This window comes from Rosa rugosa, chromosome 4, assembly GCF_958449725.1.
Source record: "Rosa rugosa chromosome 4, drRosRugo1.1, whole genome shotgun sequence".
In the NCBI taxonomy this organism is placed as follows: domain Eukaryota; kingdom Viridiplantae; phylum Streptophyta; class Magnoliopsida; order Rosales; family Rosaceae; genus Rosa; species Rosa rugosa.
This window is the reverse complement of record NC_084823.1, coordinates 18,716,505-18,733,093: the sequence shown is the minus strand read 5'-3', so window position 1 is coordinate 18,733,093 and position 16,589 is coordinate 18,716,505. Positions and strand designations below refer to the sequence as shown.

Sequence of the window (16,589 nt, the reverse complement as noted above, 5' to 3'; positions counted from 1 at the left end):
ATATCACAATAAGCCAAGATCATGGGTTAAAGGAATGGATTTTATGTTTAGTTAGTAGTTTAATTGTTAAACTTATTCCGCACTAATTAAAAAGTTTTGAAATCCATCCATTCCTTCACTGTTATATGATACGAGCTGAAGTTGAAACTTAAGCTGCGTATTATCTATGCGTTTGATATGAATCTTTTAAATTTGGATGCAGCCGAGTTTATTATTAGAGGTTCTCAAATAAAATCTGCCATATCTAACATTGCAGTTTCAAATTTGGAAGACAAGTCGTCTTCCATTAGTAACTTTCTTCACCTTGATGCAGAAGCTTGAAGAAGTCGATTGGAGTGAACTTTCAACACCAAACTACGAGTTATCGGAAGAATGCCTGAAAACAAACTACTATGGCACGAAAGGAGTGACAGAGGCACTTTTGCCCCTACTCAAGCTGTCCGATTCACCAAGACTAGTTATTGTTTCTGCGGGTGTTGCTAAGTTATCGGTATGAACAACAAAAGCTACTTTTATTTTTCACATTCTCCTAAGAAAATCAAACTTTCTACTAGTTGTGAATAAGGTTGCTGCAAACTTGTGAATATGTAAATGCAATTATTCTTAAAAGTCAAAATCAATTTAAAGCTCTTCTGTTTTTCATGTTGTTTCAGGATTTTCCAGATGGATGGCCTAAAGATGTATTAAGTAATGCTGAGAGCCTAACAGAAAAGAGAATAGATGCAGTACTGAGTCAGTTACTAGAAGATCTCAAACAAGGTTTGGTGGAAACCAAAGGCTGGCCTCGATACTTTTCAGCCTATGCAGTCTCAAAAGCTGCCTTGAATGCATACACTAGAATTCTTGCAAAGAAATATCCAAGTTTCTACATCAATTGTGTCTGCCCTGGTTACACCAAAACAGATTTAAACTGCAAATCTGGCATCTTAACCATTGACGAAGGTGCCGAAAGCATTGTCAGGCTGGCGCTGCTCCCCAATGGCAGTCCTACTGGCCAGTTCTTTATCCGGAAGGAACTGTCACCATTTTAAGCATATAAGTTTATAGAGGCCCTTTCTGCTTTCATGAATAATGATCCTACTTATGATCATTTACAAACTATTTGGGTTATCCAGTTTTATGAGACTACTTGAAAATTGAGATATATAGGTTGAGGTTGAGAGACTTACGTTTTTGGACTTTGTCTTTGTAGTTTGTTCCTGCCTTTCAATTCTTCCCTTATTGTTGGAGTCATTGTGTAATATGTGTTGAGATTAAGATTTGAATAAAATATAATAAATCATCGCATACCAAAAGGTCTTTCAGATTTCTTTACTTTGGAGTTTCTAGAGAAAGCGAAAAACATATGCTAAACTTGAAATGCAATCCGGCATTTAGAATGGAAAATCAAGAAAAGTGGACTAGATCTAAAAGAACTTGCTGCCTAACCAAAGTTTTATCAATTAATCTTGAAAAGCCTGAACTATAAGTAACCAGCTGATGCCAACTTGTCTAACCAAGTTGCGCAGATAGATTGAAGCATTCATCACTAGGCCAAAAAAGCGAACAGACAACAGACCAAATTCGTTGTGTGATTTGGACGATCTCCGTTGTGTATCGGAGCGTTGTGTGATTAAAAATCGCACAACGGTGGAAACCCGTTGTGTGAATCACAAACAGACAACACTTATTTGGTTAAAATCGTTGTGCCTTCTCTCGGCAGATGACAGCCACAGTTGCCGCGTAGTCATGCTGCACATGTCCTGGGCATCATTCACACAACGAAAGTTGTTTCCGAGCCGTTGTATGAAAGGCAATCAGACAACGTATTCTAGTTATTACAGTTGTGTGATTGTAAATCAGACGACGTATGTTTGTTAGAACCGTTGCATGTTATATAAGGATTCATTGTGTGAACATTCAAATTGTTACTTCAGACAACATTATTAACTTTAGAAATTCTGTTGTGTGATAATCGTCTTTTCTGGATTTTGTGCAGTGATAATAATGCTCCATTTTACCTAATGAACAGTGACTAACTGTAAAGAAAAGACATTGGAATCTATAAAATAAGTAATCCAACTCATACTATTTGAAGAAACGCATTCAAATGTGAAAAGGGAGAATTTCTCAATCATCCAAGCCAACATTGAAAGAAGAAAAGCATTCAAATGCATGCCCATCTACTTGGGACATCAAAAGCTGATACAAATACAAACTATTTGTTACAAAACATGCCACACAGTGCATGAATATTGTGCCAGCAGAGAAGCACAAAAATGATGCTTTCCTTCAGCAACAACCTACTTCCTCTTATGCTTTCCTTTAGCTCCTACACATACGCCTTCACGACATACTTTGCCCATTCATTTCACATCATATCTATGTCTGCTTGGGTATATTGATTGTTACCTCTCCTCTCCCACTGCATGGACATAAAAGAGTCAATATAAACCAAGTTAAAGTGACTACATTTATAAACTACACTTGTACCTTTCTTGGAAACAATGTCAGGTCTTTATCCTCAATGATGTCTCTCATGTAATTAGAATTTAACATAGGAAAATTTACCATAGTATTTACTCCGCATTACTACAGATTCAATTGGAAGAGAATCTCAAACCCAACTTCTACTTTTTTTTTGCTGGAGTGACAACTTATTATACTGTTTTAACATGTCCTGTTACCAAGGAATTATAAACGACATACAAACAGATGTGAGATACTTGATAAAGGTTCCCTATTTTAAAAGAGTGCAAGGAGAAGTGTCTCCAATTTGAAGCAACTAAATGTGCTTACTAAAGGCTCTGTCTTTATGTCCAGTGCACCATTCCTCAGAACCTTCAATGAATCACAAGCATCGGGAAAACCCTTAAACAACATATGTGCAGATTACCACACCAATATTACACTAAGCGATAGTCAAAGTTAGAAAGCCATTACGTAACAAATTGAGTTAATTGTAGTGGTTGGTCCATGCATATTTGTTCTATCTATTAACCGCCATGAAATGAGAAGAACAGACCGTCAAGGTCGGTGTAAATATATGAAAGCTTATAAGATGCCTAGGGTATATTATTAATTACCATCGATTAAAGGGAATAATACCGAAGACTAAAGATAATGCCTAAGGATGCCTTCCTATATAGAAAAAGCAGTCAAGAAACAAAGTTTTGTATTATAGATAATTAGATATCCAAAGACCAAATTACTAGGCTAAAGTTTCTAATATAGTGCATAAGCTAATCAAAAAAGATATTAAGAATTCCACTATACTACCTTCAGCTTAGTGCACCATATGTGCAAGTTGGAGATGGCACAAGTATCAAGGTACAATGGAAAGCTGATCTATTTCACATTTAGAGCAGACAATACCTTTTGAAGAGATTTGTTCTCAGCAATGAAACATACACCATAACGATCATCAATGACTCCTTCATAGACCCACCTATAAGAAGTTTCATTTCCAAACATTGAGATCAAACCCACCATAGATCAAATGTACCACATACAGAGCACAGAGAAGGTAAAGGTTGATAGAAGAAATTCTCAGTTTGTTTAATTTAAACAATAATAAGCATAAGATAGCAATTAATTGTCTAACCTGCAAATCCTCAGAAAGAGCCTCTGAAACTGCAAGTGTAGCAAACGGTTCAACCAAGCAGAAATTGGAGAATAGAACTGTACAAGTGTTAATAGAATCATAAGAAACTAAAGATTGAGATATTTGACAAGACAAACAAAGCATATAGTAAATAAATAAATAAAAAAGAAAACAGATTGTTTGATGCAGATAATTGTTTACTTAACTAACTTTCTATCATAAAAACTTAACTAACTTTCTATCATAAAACTGTAAATTGGATGTGTTTGACTAGTCGCAAATCTATGAACTTAAGAAGTTTGGAACACTTGCACACTTACTGAGATACGGGGAATAACAAAAAGCGATATCACGGAGTTTCGGCTATCTGCCTCTTTCTACATTATCTCAAATGAACCATATTTATCTTGCAAGTAGAAACCAGAAATCACAAGGTTATGATGACGCTTCATTCAACACTTCTAACAAATTCAAACGGAAAAGTTCAGAATCTTGCTCATATAGTACTACAGTCAAGAACACAAATCTAATTTCATTTATTCGCAAGCAATCAATCATATAATGCTGGAGACAAATTATTCACTGGGACATCTAATAAAAACAACATCAAAACAAAGGTCATTTCCAATTAATCTTGGACTTGGACTATTTTCAAGAGCTGCCCAGCCACCAAATCAAAAGTCAAGTTCATTGGAGCTCATTTCGCAGCTTGGTAAAATGCCTAAGCCAACACCCAAATATGCTTAACACCTCAAACAACCAATTATTCAAACTTTGCAAACAAATCCCAGCTAAACCACTGCAAGTGGCCTAGTGGTTCTTGCCTAGTTGGGTGTGCTCCCCAACCTAGGTTCGAACCCCAAAGCTGTCAAAGTGGCGAGGCACTGTGCTGCAATGCACAGTTGGAGCATTTCACATGCGCCGAAGGGGTTTATCTTGGGCCTAGGAAGCCTTTGGGTTCTCCTTGACAAAGTCAAAAAAAAAAAAAAAAAAACAAATCCCAGCTAAGAACAAGAACATGTTCAAGAATTAGTACTACCTTGACATTAGTGTTTCTGAGCCTAATTGCTTCCTCAGCATCAGTAAGAGCATGTCTGTAATTACCAAGCTCCTTCGATAACATCAACACATCACAGGAAGTCAGGAACCACGCTACAATAACACAACCAAGTGGAACACACCCAGATAATAATAATCAATCACTGGAACAATCACTTCACCAAACACCATACAACTGTTCTAAGACAAAGTCAACTCAAATACACAAGCAAACCACATGGGAGACGCATGTTCAGACCCAACAAAGCATCTCAGTAATTCAAATCTCGGTACGAAAACCCAGAAATACAAACACGAAATAAAGAACATTACCTTGATGGAGACCTTGCTCTTCACTTGGGTTTCCAGAGCCTCACTCATAGACTAACGCAAACCCCCACAACCCTATCAGAAACAAAATTAATACACAAATAAAATATCAATTAATTCAAAAGGGCTAACCCAGTTCCGTAACACAACCAAATTCACATTCAACTCGTGTACTAACAATATGCCATTCAACTCTAAGTCAATCAAACTCTAGGACATAATTAAATCAAAGAACAATTCCACCCAGAACCTCTAATTTTACCTTTGATGCCTGTCAAAAACCCAACTGAGTCTACAGCTTCTTCGACATCAAATTAACTCAATTTGAGCTAACAGAGATCTTGAACAAGCATAACTTGCAGCTACTATGCTCTGTGATCGTGGAGCAGAGCCCATCCAATTCCTCTTATTCAGTTCGGTATCCGAGCTCACCACTTTAGTCAATTCAATGAATTGAGCTCCACTAGCCATCAATCGGTGTTCCACGACTTCAGAAACGAACCCAAGAGCCTAGACTCGCCGCCGGAAAACGCCATGAACCGCCAGAAACAGGAAACTCCATTAAACCCCGAAAACACCCAAAACCAATTTATTCAAAATTCAATCAAAATCGAAAACTATGTACGCCAACGTGTAGAGCGTGGAGAGGAGATCAATTTCTATACCTCAAGCATCGACAATTGTGACTAGAGTCGCCGGAAACGCTGCCAATCCGTCGGAAAAGCTTCAGGCTTTTGGGTTTCGAATCTCTCCCCACTATCGATCTGTGCATGTATGGTCCACCACCATAGGCATGTTGGCGCTGAGAAGAGGAGTCAAACGCCGGTGGTGCGCCGCCGAGAGATGGCTGGACGGAGGAGTTCTGGCCGGGTCTCCTTTTTCGAACTGAACCAGAACCTGAATGGCAAGCTCAAGACTGAGAGTCCCGTTCTGAACCATCTCATCCAAAGTCTCAGTCAGACACATTCCGACCTCATGTAGAGCTCAAATGTCACCATTTTCTTCGATCTGTCACGAAATTCACACAAAGAAACGAAATTGAGAACGAATTCGTTGAATCCCAAATCTGAAATTGTCGGGGATCTTTTAGGGCTTGGGATAAGATTAGGAGCAGAAGAAGAAATTTAGAGGGGAAAAGCAAAAGCAGATGAAGAATTGAAATTGAGAGTAAGGGGAATTGGAGTTACGGATTGGTGGCGACGCTGTAGAGGAGATTGTTGGGGGTCTGAGTCGAGCTCTCTGTGAATGTTGAGCTTCGGAAACTTTTCTAAACACAGGTTGGAGAAGGAGCTGAGGTCGGGGACGCGAAGGAGCTAGGAGGCAATCAAAGTGAGAGTCTATCGATTAGGGTTCCAAAGTTTCAGAAAAAGTGACCTAGTGTTGGGGTCTTGGGGGGAATTAAAACTTTAGACCCTGCGTTTCTCAAACTTTTTAACTTAGTCCCTCTGTATTTTTTTCAAAATTTTTGAACGAAAGCTTACACATCGGTTAATTTAACGACTGATGTTTATAACTACAATAGAAATCGGATATTTCATAAATCGATGTTAACACCTTTTTTTACATCGCGTGCAATTCCGACCGAGTTAATAGTGATGATGTCTATTGACATAATTCTAGTAGTGTTTGTGTCAGAAAAAGGTGTGTTATTAATTTGTCCAAGTCAAAACCCAACACTCTTTTTATTTTTTATTAATGCATCACACAACAAACACATCCCAATATGTTGTTTGATCGTCTACAACTTAAATTTCAGCTTAGGTTCCAAGGAGGGAAAATTCCCGCGCAGCCGTGCTATGTACAATGGTTTTGGTGCTACTATAAACAAGTTTCATTCAGACAACAGAAATAAGGTTTTTACGTTGTGGGATCCTCAAACCATGACCTATATAAGTTCTCCGAAATTGTACGTTTTGGGGTAGAAGGAGTAGCCTTTGGGGGCACATCCAGAATTGCCAATAATATCTAATTTAATCATACAACACAAGTCAAAAACTGTTGTATGATAAATTGCAACCTAGTATCACACAACAGGTATAACCATAATGTTGTACAATGTAGTACATATTTGGACACAAATTTGTGTCAAGCTAGGCGGGAAATCTCCCACCCTTTTTTTTAATCTTTCACACAACAGAATACTCTTGCCAGCGTTGTGGAATCACCTTCTCCATAAAAACACCAAAATTTTTATGGCCTTATACAACGTATGGTTCTTAGTCATGTTGTGTGATTGACTTTGCATCATCACACAACAATTTTTTTTTTTCGTTATGTAAAAAGTGTTGTATATTGAGGTTATTGGCCTAGTGCATAAGTAACCTCTTATATATAACAGGATTCTGAAGCCAGTATTTATGAGACAACATAGTAGATACACGTTTGACCACATTCATCTTTCAAATATACAACTTTTGTTAGAACTCCAGATAATCACAGTATCGCTAGAGCCTGGTTTCCATGCATAACAATTGCTCCATTTGCACCAGGAAGGCTCAAAATGTGGCCATTTACATCAATGCTCAAAGCCTTTAAACTGGTAATCCTGCAGTGAGACAGAGTTTTCAGCAAAGAAAATCGACCTCTGTGCGTGTCATTGATAGTTTTATAGATATTATTACCTAAGGCCTTGGCGTTAACAATGCTTGGACTGGCAGCTGGTGGTGGAGCATTCTCATTCAGGAATGGTTCTACCCGTTTTGTATCAGACCAAACTGGATATCCTTTGAAAAAAATTAGAAAAATGTTTAAGGAAGAGAGAAATCGAGAGAGATTGAAGAGAGAAATTGTATATCATTATTGAGAATAGGAGCCCTATATATAGGGATTACAAAGTACATATTCTAATGTTATAAGGAATACTAATCCGAGTAAGATTAGGAATTCTAGAACCTTCTCTTCTATTACTGCTCCTAGTTTGATTAGGCACATGCACAAGACTTGAATCAACACTCCCCCTTGTGCCGCTCAAACTTGGTGGTGATGCTTCATCCGTTGCCTCGTTAAAAACCTTGCTCGAGTGAAAAACCCTGTGGGACAAAAACACGCTCGAGGAGGAGAAAAAGAGTACAACACGTCCTCTACTCTTCGAGATCGAATATGTAGACATCATAATTCCCCCTGTTGTCGATATCTCCCCCTGATTGCTACAATCATGGGAGTTCGGATAACTTCCTCAATCTGATGCTCTTCACATGTTTCTCGAAGGTGGATTTAGGTAACGACTTAGTGAATAAGTCCGCTACATTATCCTCTGATCGGATTTGATTCACTTCAATCTTTAGAAGTGATTGTTGTTGCTGATTATAGAAGAACTTAGGCGATATGTGCTTGGTGTTGTCGCCCTTGATGAAACCTAACTTCATTTGTTCAATACAAGCTGCATAATTCTCATAAATGCATGTAGGTTCATCTGTGGTAGACTTCAAACCACAACTTCCTTGAATATGTCTAATTACAGACCTTAGCCATATACATTCACGCACGGCTTCATGTAGAGCAATAATCTCTGCATGATTCCAGGAAGTAGCAACAAGGGTCTGTTTTGTAGACCTCCAAGATATCGCAGTGCTTCCCATGGTAAAGACATAACCCGTTTGGGAGCGAACTTTGTGAGGGTCAGAGAGGTACCCTGCATCAGCAAAACCCATCAAAACATTGTTGTCGTTTTGATGGAGGGGAGTAGGGTGAGGCCGGCCACCATGGGCCGCGGCGGCGCTGGCGGCGGCAACATGGCTGGCGGTCATGTTATGGACGGCGGCAATTTGCCTCTTGGGGTCCGGTCCCAAATTTCCGTCATTCCTTTTCTCTTTGTAGGGATAGAATAGGCCCATATCAGTCGTACCTCGTAGATATCGAAAGATTGTCTTTACACCAATCCAATGGCCACGTGTTGGCGCAGAGCTATATCGAGCTAACAAGTTCACTGCGAATGAGATATCCGGTCTTATGCATTGAGCTAAGTACAATAATGAGCCTATTGCACTTAAATAGGGCACTTCGGCCTCTAATGGTTCTTCGCCCTCATCCTTTGGATGAAACGGATCTTTTCCAGGCTCAAGACTACGACCGATCATGGGAGTACTCACAGGCTTTGCTTTATCTTCATTAAAGCGCCTTAAGATTTTCTGAGTATATGCAGACTGATGGATCAAAATCCCATCACTACGGTGCTCGAGTTCTAAACCGAGACAAAACCGTGTTTTCCCAAGATCTTTCATCTCAAATTCGGATTTCAAGTATTTAGCAGTTTCCTTTAACTCATCTAGAGTTCCAATTAGGTTCATGTCATCGACATAAACTGCTACGATTGCAAATCCGGAACTTGTTCTTTTAATGAACACGAATGGGCATATTTCATTGTTAATATATCTATTCCCAATCAAGTAATCACTTAGACGGTTATACCACATCCGTCTGAATTGTTTTAATCCATATAGTGAGCGTTTTAATCTTATTGAAAACGCACTCCGTGGTTTAGAGCCACTTGATTTGGGTAATTGAAGTCCATCTGGAACCTTCATATATATCTCTGAATCTAGATCCCCATAGAGATATGCTTTAACCACATCCATAAACTGCATGTCAAGTTTTTCCGAAACTACCAAACTGACAAGGTAGCGGAATGTTATAACGTCTATTACGGGAGAATATATCTTCTCGTAGTCGATTCCAGGGCGTTGTGAGAAACCTTGCGCCACGAGGGGGGCTTTATATCTAACCACCTCATTTTTCTCATTACGCTTTCTAACAAAGACCCATTTATGGCCAACGTACAAGTTTTACATCTGGGGGTGTCTGCGTTATAGGCCCAAATAACTGTCTCTTTGCTAGTGAATCTAATTCAGCCTGGATCGCATCTTTCCATTTAGGCCAATCCGCTCTTCGTTGACATTCTTCGACAGAGCGAGGTTCGATATCATCATATTTTATGATTCCTTTTGCAACATGATATGCAAATGCATCATCAATTGCCATAGAATTTCTATCCATCATCAGTGTAATTCATGGAGATCTCTCTATTCTCTGGAATTGGTTCTGACATTGGAGCGTCCCCCAATGATGTCTCTTGGACATAACCATAATCCGGAATATTCTCATGAGATGGATTATTTACATTGATGATTAATGGATTATTTTGTGCCAAACTCGCTTTCTTTCTTGGGCGAGAATCCATCGAAACCTATGGGCCTCCCGCGCTTCCTGGCAGGAGCCGTGGGCCTAGCCACAACGTCACCATCACTATGAGAGGGGACGTTGGCGCCATGCTCAGGTGCCCTTGAGATGGCGTCATGTCCTCTAATTTTAGGGACATCATTCCTTGTAGGCACGTTTGCAGCAGGTATGTGTGATCTCGTCACTTTAGCGATATCAGAAAACGCATCAGGCATCGATTCTGCTACTTTCTGAAGATCGAGAATTCTCTGCACTTCAATTTCGGACTGTGCGGTTCGGGGATCAAGATGAGACAGAGTGGGGACAGACCACGACAATTCCTGTCTTTCCTGTTGAACAGTTATGTTCTTATCTCCCCCTAACGACGGGAAGACTGTCTCATCGAAGTGACAATCTGCAAATCTTGCGGTAAAGAGATCGCCTGTCAAGGGTTCTAAATAGCGGACAATTGTTGGAGAATCATATCCAACATAAATGCCTAATCGTCGTTGAGGACCCATTTTGGTGCGCTGTGGAGGCGCAATTGGCACATAAACTGCACACCCAAATATGCTTAAGTGTGAGACATCAGGCTCATACTCAGTCACATCGTAGTCACGGAAGATCGAGATGGCGTCATCCATAGTAATAGTTGCCTTTTTAGAAGGATGGTATGTGTAGTTGCACTATCCACGAGGCATTCTAGCTCTCCGGGAAACATACTGAAAAATAATAAAGTTCAAAATTAAAACGTGTCCAAGACATTGAAAAAATAAATCGAGACTTTATTAATAATAGCCAATGATTACATCAAAGTTTCATGACTATAATCTAATCCAAAATAGAAATCAAATCGTAGACAAATAGTAGTCACTCTATCCGTTTGGTAACTCCAATCAAATATGACCAGGGAAGTAGAGAGATGTCGGTGGACGAGGCTCTCTTAAATACCACTAATCTCAATTACTTTCCTAGACATCATACTTAATTAGATGCGCCACATAAGATAGAATTAATACAAAATGTCATTTATTGACTAAGGCATATTGCCATTACATAATTCTTGGAAAATAAAATAAGGACTATACTAATCAAAATCTGCAGCATCTTTGTGCAATTCCTTGTCAGATTTGAAGTCCGCTATGGTGAGATTAACGTTGGCATCATCACCATCATCTTCTTCTTTGGCAAGATAGGCTTCATGCTCTTTAAAGTCTCTATATGCCTTGTAACCTGCAGCTAGTTGATTGCTTGCATTGCATTGTTTGAACCAATGTTCAATAGATCCACATCTATGGCATGCATCATTACGATTTCCTCCCTTGAATTGAGATGCATCTTGTGCATGAGGACGAGATTGACGTCCTTGTTGGACAATGGCGCCACCCCTATGGTCGACGGCCATGTGTCCTCCTCTCCCACGTTGGCTTTTGTTGCCACGTGTTCCCGCTCCATTTTGGCGGTTTCCTTCCTTTGTAGGGCGGTTATATGGACCAAAATGTCCGTTGTGTCCTTTATTCTTAGGGTTCCGCTCCTTGCGCCCTCATTTGGGTGCATTATTATAATTCGCCTCTTGAACGCTCTTAGTTCCGATAGGCCTCGAATTATAATTCTTCACAAGGATATTGTCATGTTTTTCAGCTACAGACATAACATTAATTAGCTGATGAAACCTCGTGATCCGTCCAGTATTGAATTCGGTTCGATATTGCTTTGATAGAAAAATTGCTGAGACGGGGAAGGTGGAGAGAGTTTTCTCAATTAGTTCTTGCTCTGTGACAGGTTGTCCATAGAACCCCAACATAGTTTTGAGGCGCAGAACTTCTGAATTATATTCAGCTACGGACTTGAAGTCGGCGAATCGTAGAATGCTCCATTGAACTTTCAAGTCGGGGAGGAGGGTATCCTTGACATTACCAAAATGCTTTTCTAGCGCAACCCATAATTTCCTACCATCCTTGATTGCCATGTACTCCAATCGGAGTGATTTATTTTATCCATATGACGTCTCATCAAGATGAGAGCGGTGGCATTATTTGTAGCCGTACGCTCAAATATGAGCTCGGGATTTGGTGCTTGAATTACGAGTAGGATCCCTTTTGAGGTGAGATGGTTCTCAACATCCGTGACCCAACTATGATATTCCAAGCTAGTTCAGTCAAGGATAGGAAAGTCAAGCTTTGGCTTCAACATCCTGAAATAAGAAGAAGAAATATATTAGTTTCGGAGTTTAAACTTCCATGACAACTAATAAATAAGATTTCCGAGCTATGCTACCAAGAAATCGATTTCCAAGAATGGTTGGATTAGACTGAAACAATGATGTTTATATGGTCATAAATCGATGCTTACGGACGCTCTTATTCCAAAGTCTTACGAACGCTCTTAGTTCGTTAATTGCGTGAATCCCCAAGATTCAGCTTTTCAAGGATCGAACCCACGTTATAAGAAAGGTGGGATGTAGAAGAAGGGAGGTTGCAAGTCCCCGAAGAAAATGAAGGAGAAATTAAATTCGGAAAGCGGGAACTTTAATTATAAATACTTACTTGTTTGTTTGGAGCTTGAAACCTTGAAATCTTGTACTTGGAAGCGATGTAGCTTGGTTGGCTTGGTGATGCTAGGCTCGTGTGATGATATGCGGCTGGTATATGTGGATGGCAGCAAGTAATAGCTGCCAAAGATGAGAGCTGAAGATGGAGGCCGAGAGTAGTAGCTTGGTGAGCAGTGATGGACGTCCGAAGGCTAGCAGGGCTAGTTGGGTTGTGGCAAGGCTGCAGGGGTAGCAGCGCAGCGGTGCTCAAGATTATCAATTTTTGGAATCAAGACTGTTGGTATGATTTATTATGTTCAGAAAAGAGCCATGAGTAAAAAATTCAATGATTTACTTCCCTTTACATATTCTGGTAAAAGAGGCAATTCAGACCATCCGATCCAGGTGCTTCAAGGCTACGAATCAAATTGACGGCATTTTCAATTTCCTCAAGAGAGATTGGATTCACAAGGCTGAGATTGTCAGCCTTAGAGATGACTGGTTCAATGATATTAATAAATTCCATCTTCCTTTGGGAAATAAACCTCTCATTAGTTATGCTTGAATCTCTTTTGAAACTCCTACACAAAAACATGTCCAATTTCAGCTTGATCAAAGGCCCAAAGGTTCAAATCATTTTTAATTTTAACTATTCTATGAATTTTGTTCTAATAGTAGCCTGAGTGTGAAACAATTTTGTGTTCTTGTCCCCCAAGGCAAGCCCTTTGAGCCTAATAGACCACTTCATTTTTATGAAAATTCAGAAGCTCTCTAGAGACATCCCAAACTTATTTTAGAGGAGGGGAAAAGCAAAAGCTGTGATTGGTCAAAAGAAAGATCCTTATGTAACACATTACACTTAGGATTAAATTCAGTTTAGTCCCTCGAACTTTAGGGCTAAAATCAGTTTGGTCCCTGACTTTTTTTTTTAATCAAGATGGTCCCTGCACTTCTAATTTCCATCACCCGAGTCCAAATTTCAAAATTGGCTCGAAAGATGACATCATGTGCTGAGTTGGAGCCGACACAGGGGCCCACTTTTCATATTTTAGAAGGGCAAAATGGACACTTCTAAATTAATCTAATTTCTAATTTTTTCTCTAATTTTCTTCTTCTTCTTCTTCTCTCTCTCTCTCTCTCTCTCTCTCTTTCTTCTTCCTCTCTAGATCGACGACCACGAAAACCCTTCTACCAATTCCACCTCCACCTCCCTTCGATCTGAAGCTTCACACCACGCCGTCTTGCTCCTCCTCCTCGTCCTTCTCGATCAGAATCGGTGGCGTAGGTACAACCTTCTCTCTATCTCCCCAAACCCGATTAAAGCCCTAATTTCTCACATTCACTCAATTCCATCAAATGTCACCCCCGGTTAGTTTCTCCATGACCTCCGAGTCGAGCTCCGGCGATGAAAACTTCGACCCGAAGCCCAACCAGATTGCAAAGTGAAGGAATCGAGCGAGGGTTTGGGGTGTGATGGAGGTGGTGGTATTCTGTGGGCGAGGACCAAATCGGAGCTGGAGGCCGACGGGCCAGAGAGCCCTAGCAGCATCGGTTATGCCTGCAGGTGGGGCACTCCTGACCTCCGATCGCCGGCGCAGATCTCTGATTCATCCTCAGGTAAACAATCACAAAGACGTGCTCTGTTGGTTTCGTTATTTGTTGGGAAGAATGTTCTTTTGGGAGGCCTGTGATTTGGATGTCCCCAGAAAGAAGAGGTTTTGGGTGTAGAGAGAAGATTTGGGGGCCGGCCATTTCAGTTTGGGAGTGCTGTTGGTGAAGCTCCATTCAAGACATTTGGCGGCAGAGGACGTAGTGAACGTCATCGTTGCAGGCGGTGCGGTTCCAGCTTTGGTGAAACATCTGCAAGCGCCGCCGTCGACCGGAGTTTGGTGGAGAATTTCAGTGGATAGTGGGAGTGTGTGAGGTGTGAACCTGAGAGAGAGAGAGAGAGAGAGAGAGAGAGAGAGAGCAGAAAATAGAGAAAAAAAATTAGAAATTAGATTAATTTAGAAATGTCCATTTTGCCCATCTAAAATCTGAAAAGTGGGCCCCTGTGTCGGCTCCAACTCAGCACATGACTTCATCTTTCGAGCCAATTTTGAAATTTGGACTCGGGTGGTGGAAATTAGAAGTGCAGGGACGATCTTGATTAAAAAAAGAAAGTCAGGGACCAAACTGATTTTAGCCCTAAAGTTCGAGGGACTAAACTGAATTTAATCCTTACATTTATTTAGAAAATTTCCAAACACACTTCTGCTCCAATGAGAAATATGGTAAGTGAAAGATCTAGAGATAGCTAAAAAATTCTTAAGGGGTTTAGAATCTAGGGTTTGGTCCCAAAAGAATTTAACAATTTTTGAGAAGTCTGGGTGAGACAGCTAACTTGCTTCAAATTTGAAACAATTTGCATGAATCTTTTTCAGAGGGAGAGTGGTCAAAACAATAGGGCTGCGATCAGAGCCTATCATAGGAAGATTTTCAAGAGAAGAGGAAAGAGTTATAACCAGCTAGGGTTAGCTAAAGCTCTATCTAATTTTTCAAAAATAAAAGTATGAACTATGTGTTTATTACTCCAGGTAAAGGGTAGCCCCTCAGCAGGTAAAGTGGTCACATTAATATCAAAGTTATGCATATAAGTGTTAGAGGGATTATTTCCACCAATTTTTTCTTATGTAGTTGTTTTGTGACTATCAATCTGTGATTGAAATCTCGCAACATGATTGAACAAAGCATGTGGAAGTTGATCGATATTTCATTAAGGAGAAGTTATCGTTGATAAAAGGAAACTTTCCTTTTGTTCCAACTGCAGAACAATTAATAGATATACTTACCAAAGCAGTATGTAGCAAGTTGTTCTATGACTCACTGGGCAAGTTGGGTCTTCAAGATGTTTATGCCCCAACTTGAGAGGGAGTGTTGACTTATGAGTCATTATTAGAGTTATTAGGAGAATATATGTATTTAGTAGTTACCTTATAGAAATAGATCTCCTATATTAAGTTGTACTAACTTGTAGTACAATTGCGTAGTACTCATTTAGGGTTGTATAATCCCCTAACACGATTGTGAATAACATCTCATAAATTTTTCTCACAAATATTTCTCTTCTCCAACTCAATATTTGACTACTGCATCTGGTTTGGGATTTTCCTGTGTGGATCAATAGGATATCTATTCTGCTTTACCTTGTATTATTGATTCTACTATATTTGATTTTACTGACGATGCAAATGCAAATTCCTTCTCACCCATGCAAAGCCACAACTCTAGCATTGATGTTGATTGTCAGGCATTGGCTTCTATTTATTGGCATCCCCTGTTAATTTCGATGATCTATATATTATGTGATGCTAATCAAAATAATGATGCAGGCTCTTCACAGATGCAAAGCATGAGCTCATTTGTATCTGATGATAATATTTTTATGTGATGCTACTCATAACGATAATGCAGGTTCTTCACATGCACAAAGCATTGCAGCTATTGATGGTCAGGATTGATGCGGGAAGCGTGAACACGATAGTAAGAGGCTCCGTCAAGCGTCGAAAGCCATATGAGATGAGCTAGAATCCACTAGCAATTACGGGCACAGCCGTAAAAAAAATAGAGAAACTTCTCTAATATTTGGTTTTTTATTGATAACTTGAATGAAAATTACAATCTAAGAGGTGCCTTATATAGGGCACATAGCATAAACCTAATACAACTAGAAAATATAAAGAACAATTTATTGTAGACTAAATTTAGGAAACCTAATTAAACCTGATTAAATAAAAATCGGAAATAAAATCCTAGATACTAAAGAATATTACCTTTGGAATCCCAGTCAAGATTTTGCTCGAGAGTCCCGATATATCCAAAAGAGTAATTTATGATTAATTTCATCATTAAGAAGCCTATTTGAATACCAATTTCCAATATTCAAATTATTCTTCTTAATGTGAAGACGCTTCT

The 16,589-nt window shown here is 39.6% G+C and overlaps 1 protein-coding gene and 1 long non-coding RNA gene across 2 annotated transcripts; one reads left to right on the top strand and one right to left on the bottom strand.

The window, feature by feature from the left end:
• Positions 1-273: 273 nt before the first annotated feature.
• Positions 274-1,249, top strand: LOC133745630 ((+)-neomenthol dehydrogenase-like). The gene is made up of 2 exons (XM_062173740.1): positions 274-490; positions 654-1,249. Exons 1-2 carry the CDS (start codon positions 308-310, stop codon positions 1,029-1,031), a joined length of 561 nt encoding a protein of 186 aa, XP_062029724.1. The 5' UTR covers positions 274-307; the 3' UTR covers positions 1,032-1,249.
• Positions 1,250-7,371: 6,122 nt separating this feature from the next.
• Positions 7,372-7,680, bottom strand: LOC133745635 (uncharacterized). Its single transcript, XR_009863687.1, has 2 exons — positions 7,573-7,680; positions 7,372-7,496 (listed from the first exon to the last, which is right to left on the bottom strand). It is a non-coding gene; the product is annotated as an uncharacterized LOC133745635 (long non-coding RNA).
• Positions 7,681-16,589: the final 8,909 nt, after the last annotated feature.

Excerpts from the sequence above, each read along its gene's own strand:
- LOC133745630 (XM_062173740.1), top strand. The coding sequence starts at position 308 with ATGCAGAAGCTTGAAGAAGTCGATTGGAGTGAACTTTCAACACCAAAC. Across the intron at positions 491-653 it reads CGGGTGTTGCTAAGTTATCG|GATTTTCCAGATGGATGGCC; the intron begins GTATGAACAACA and ends ATGTTGTTTCAG.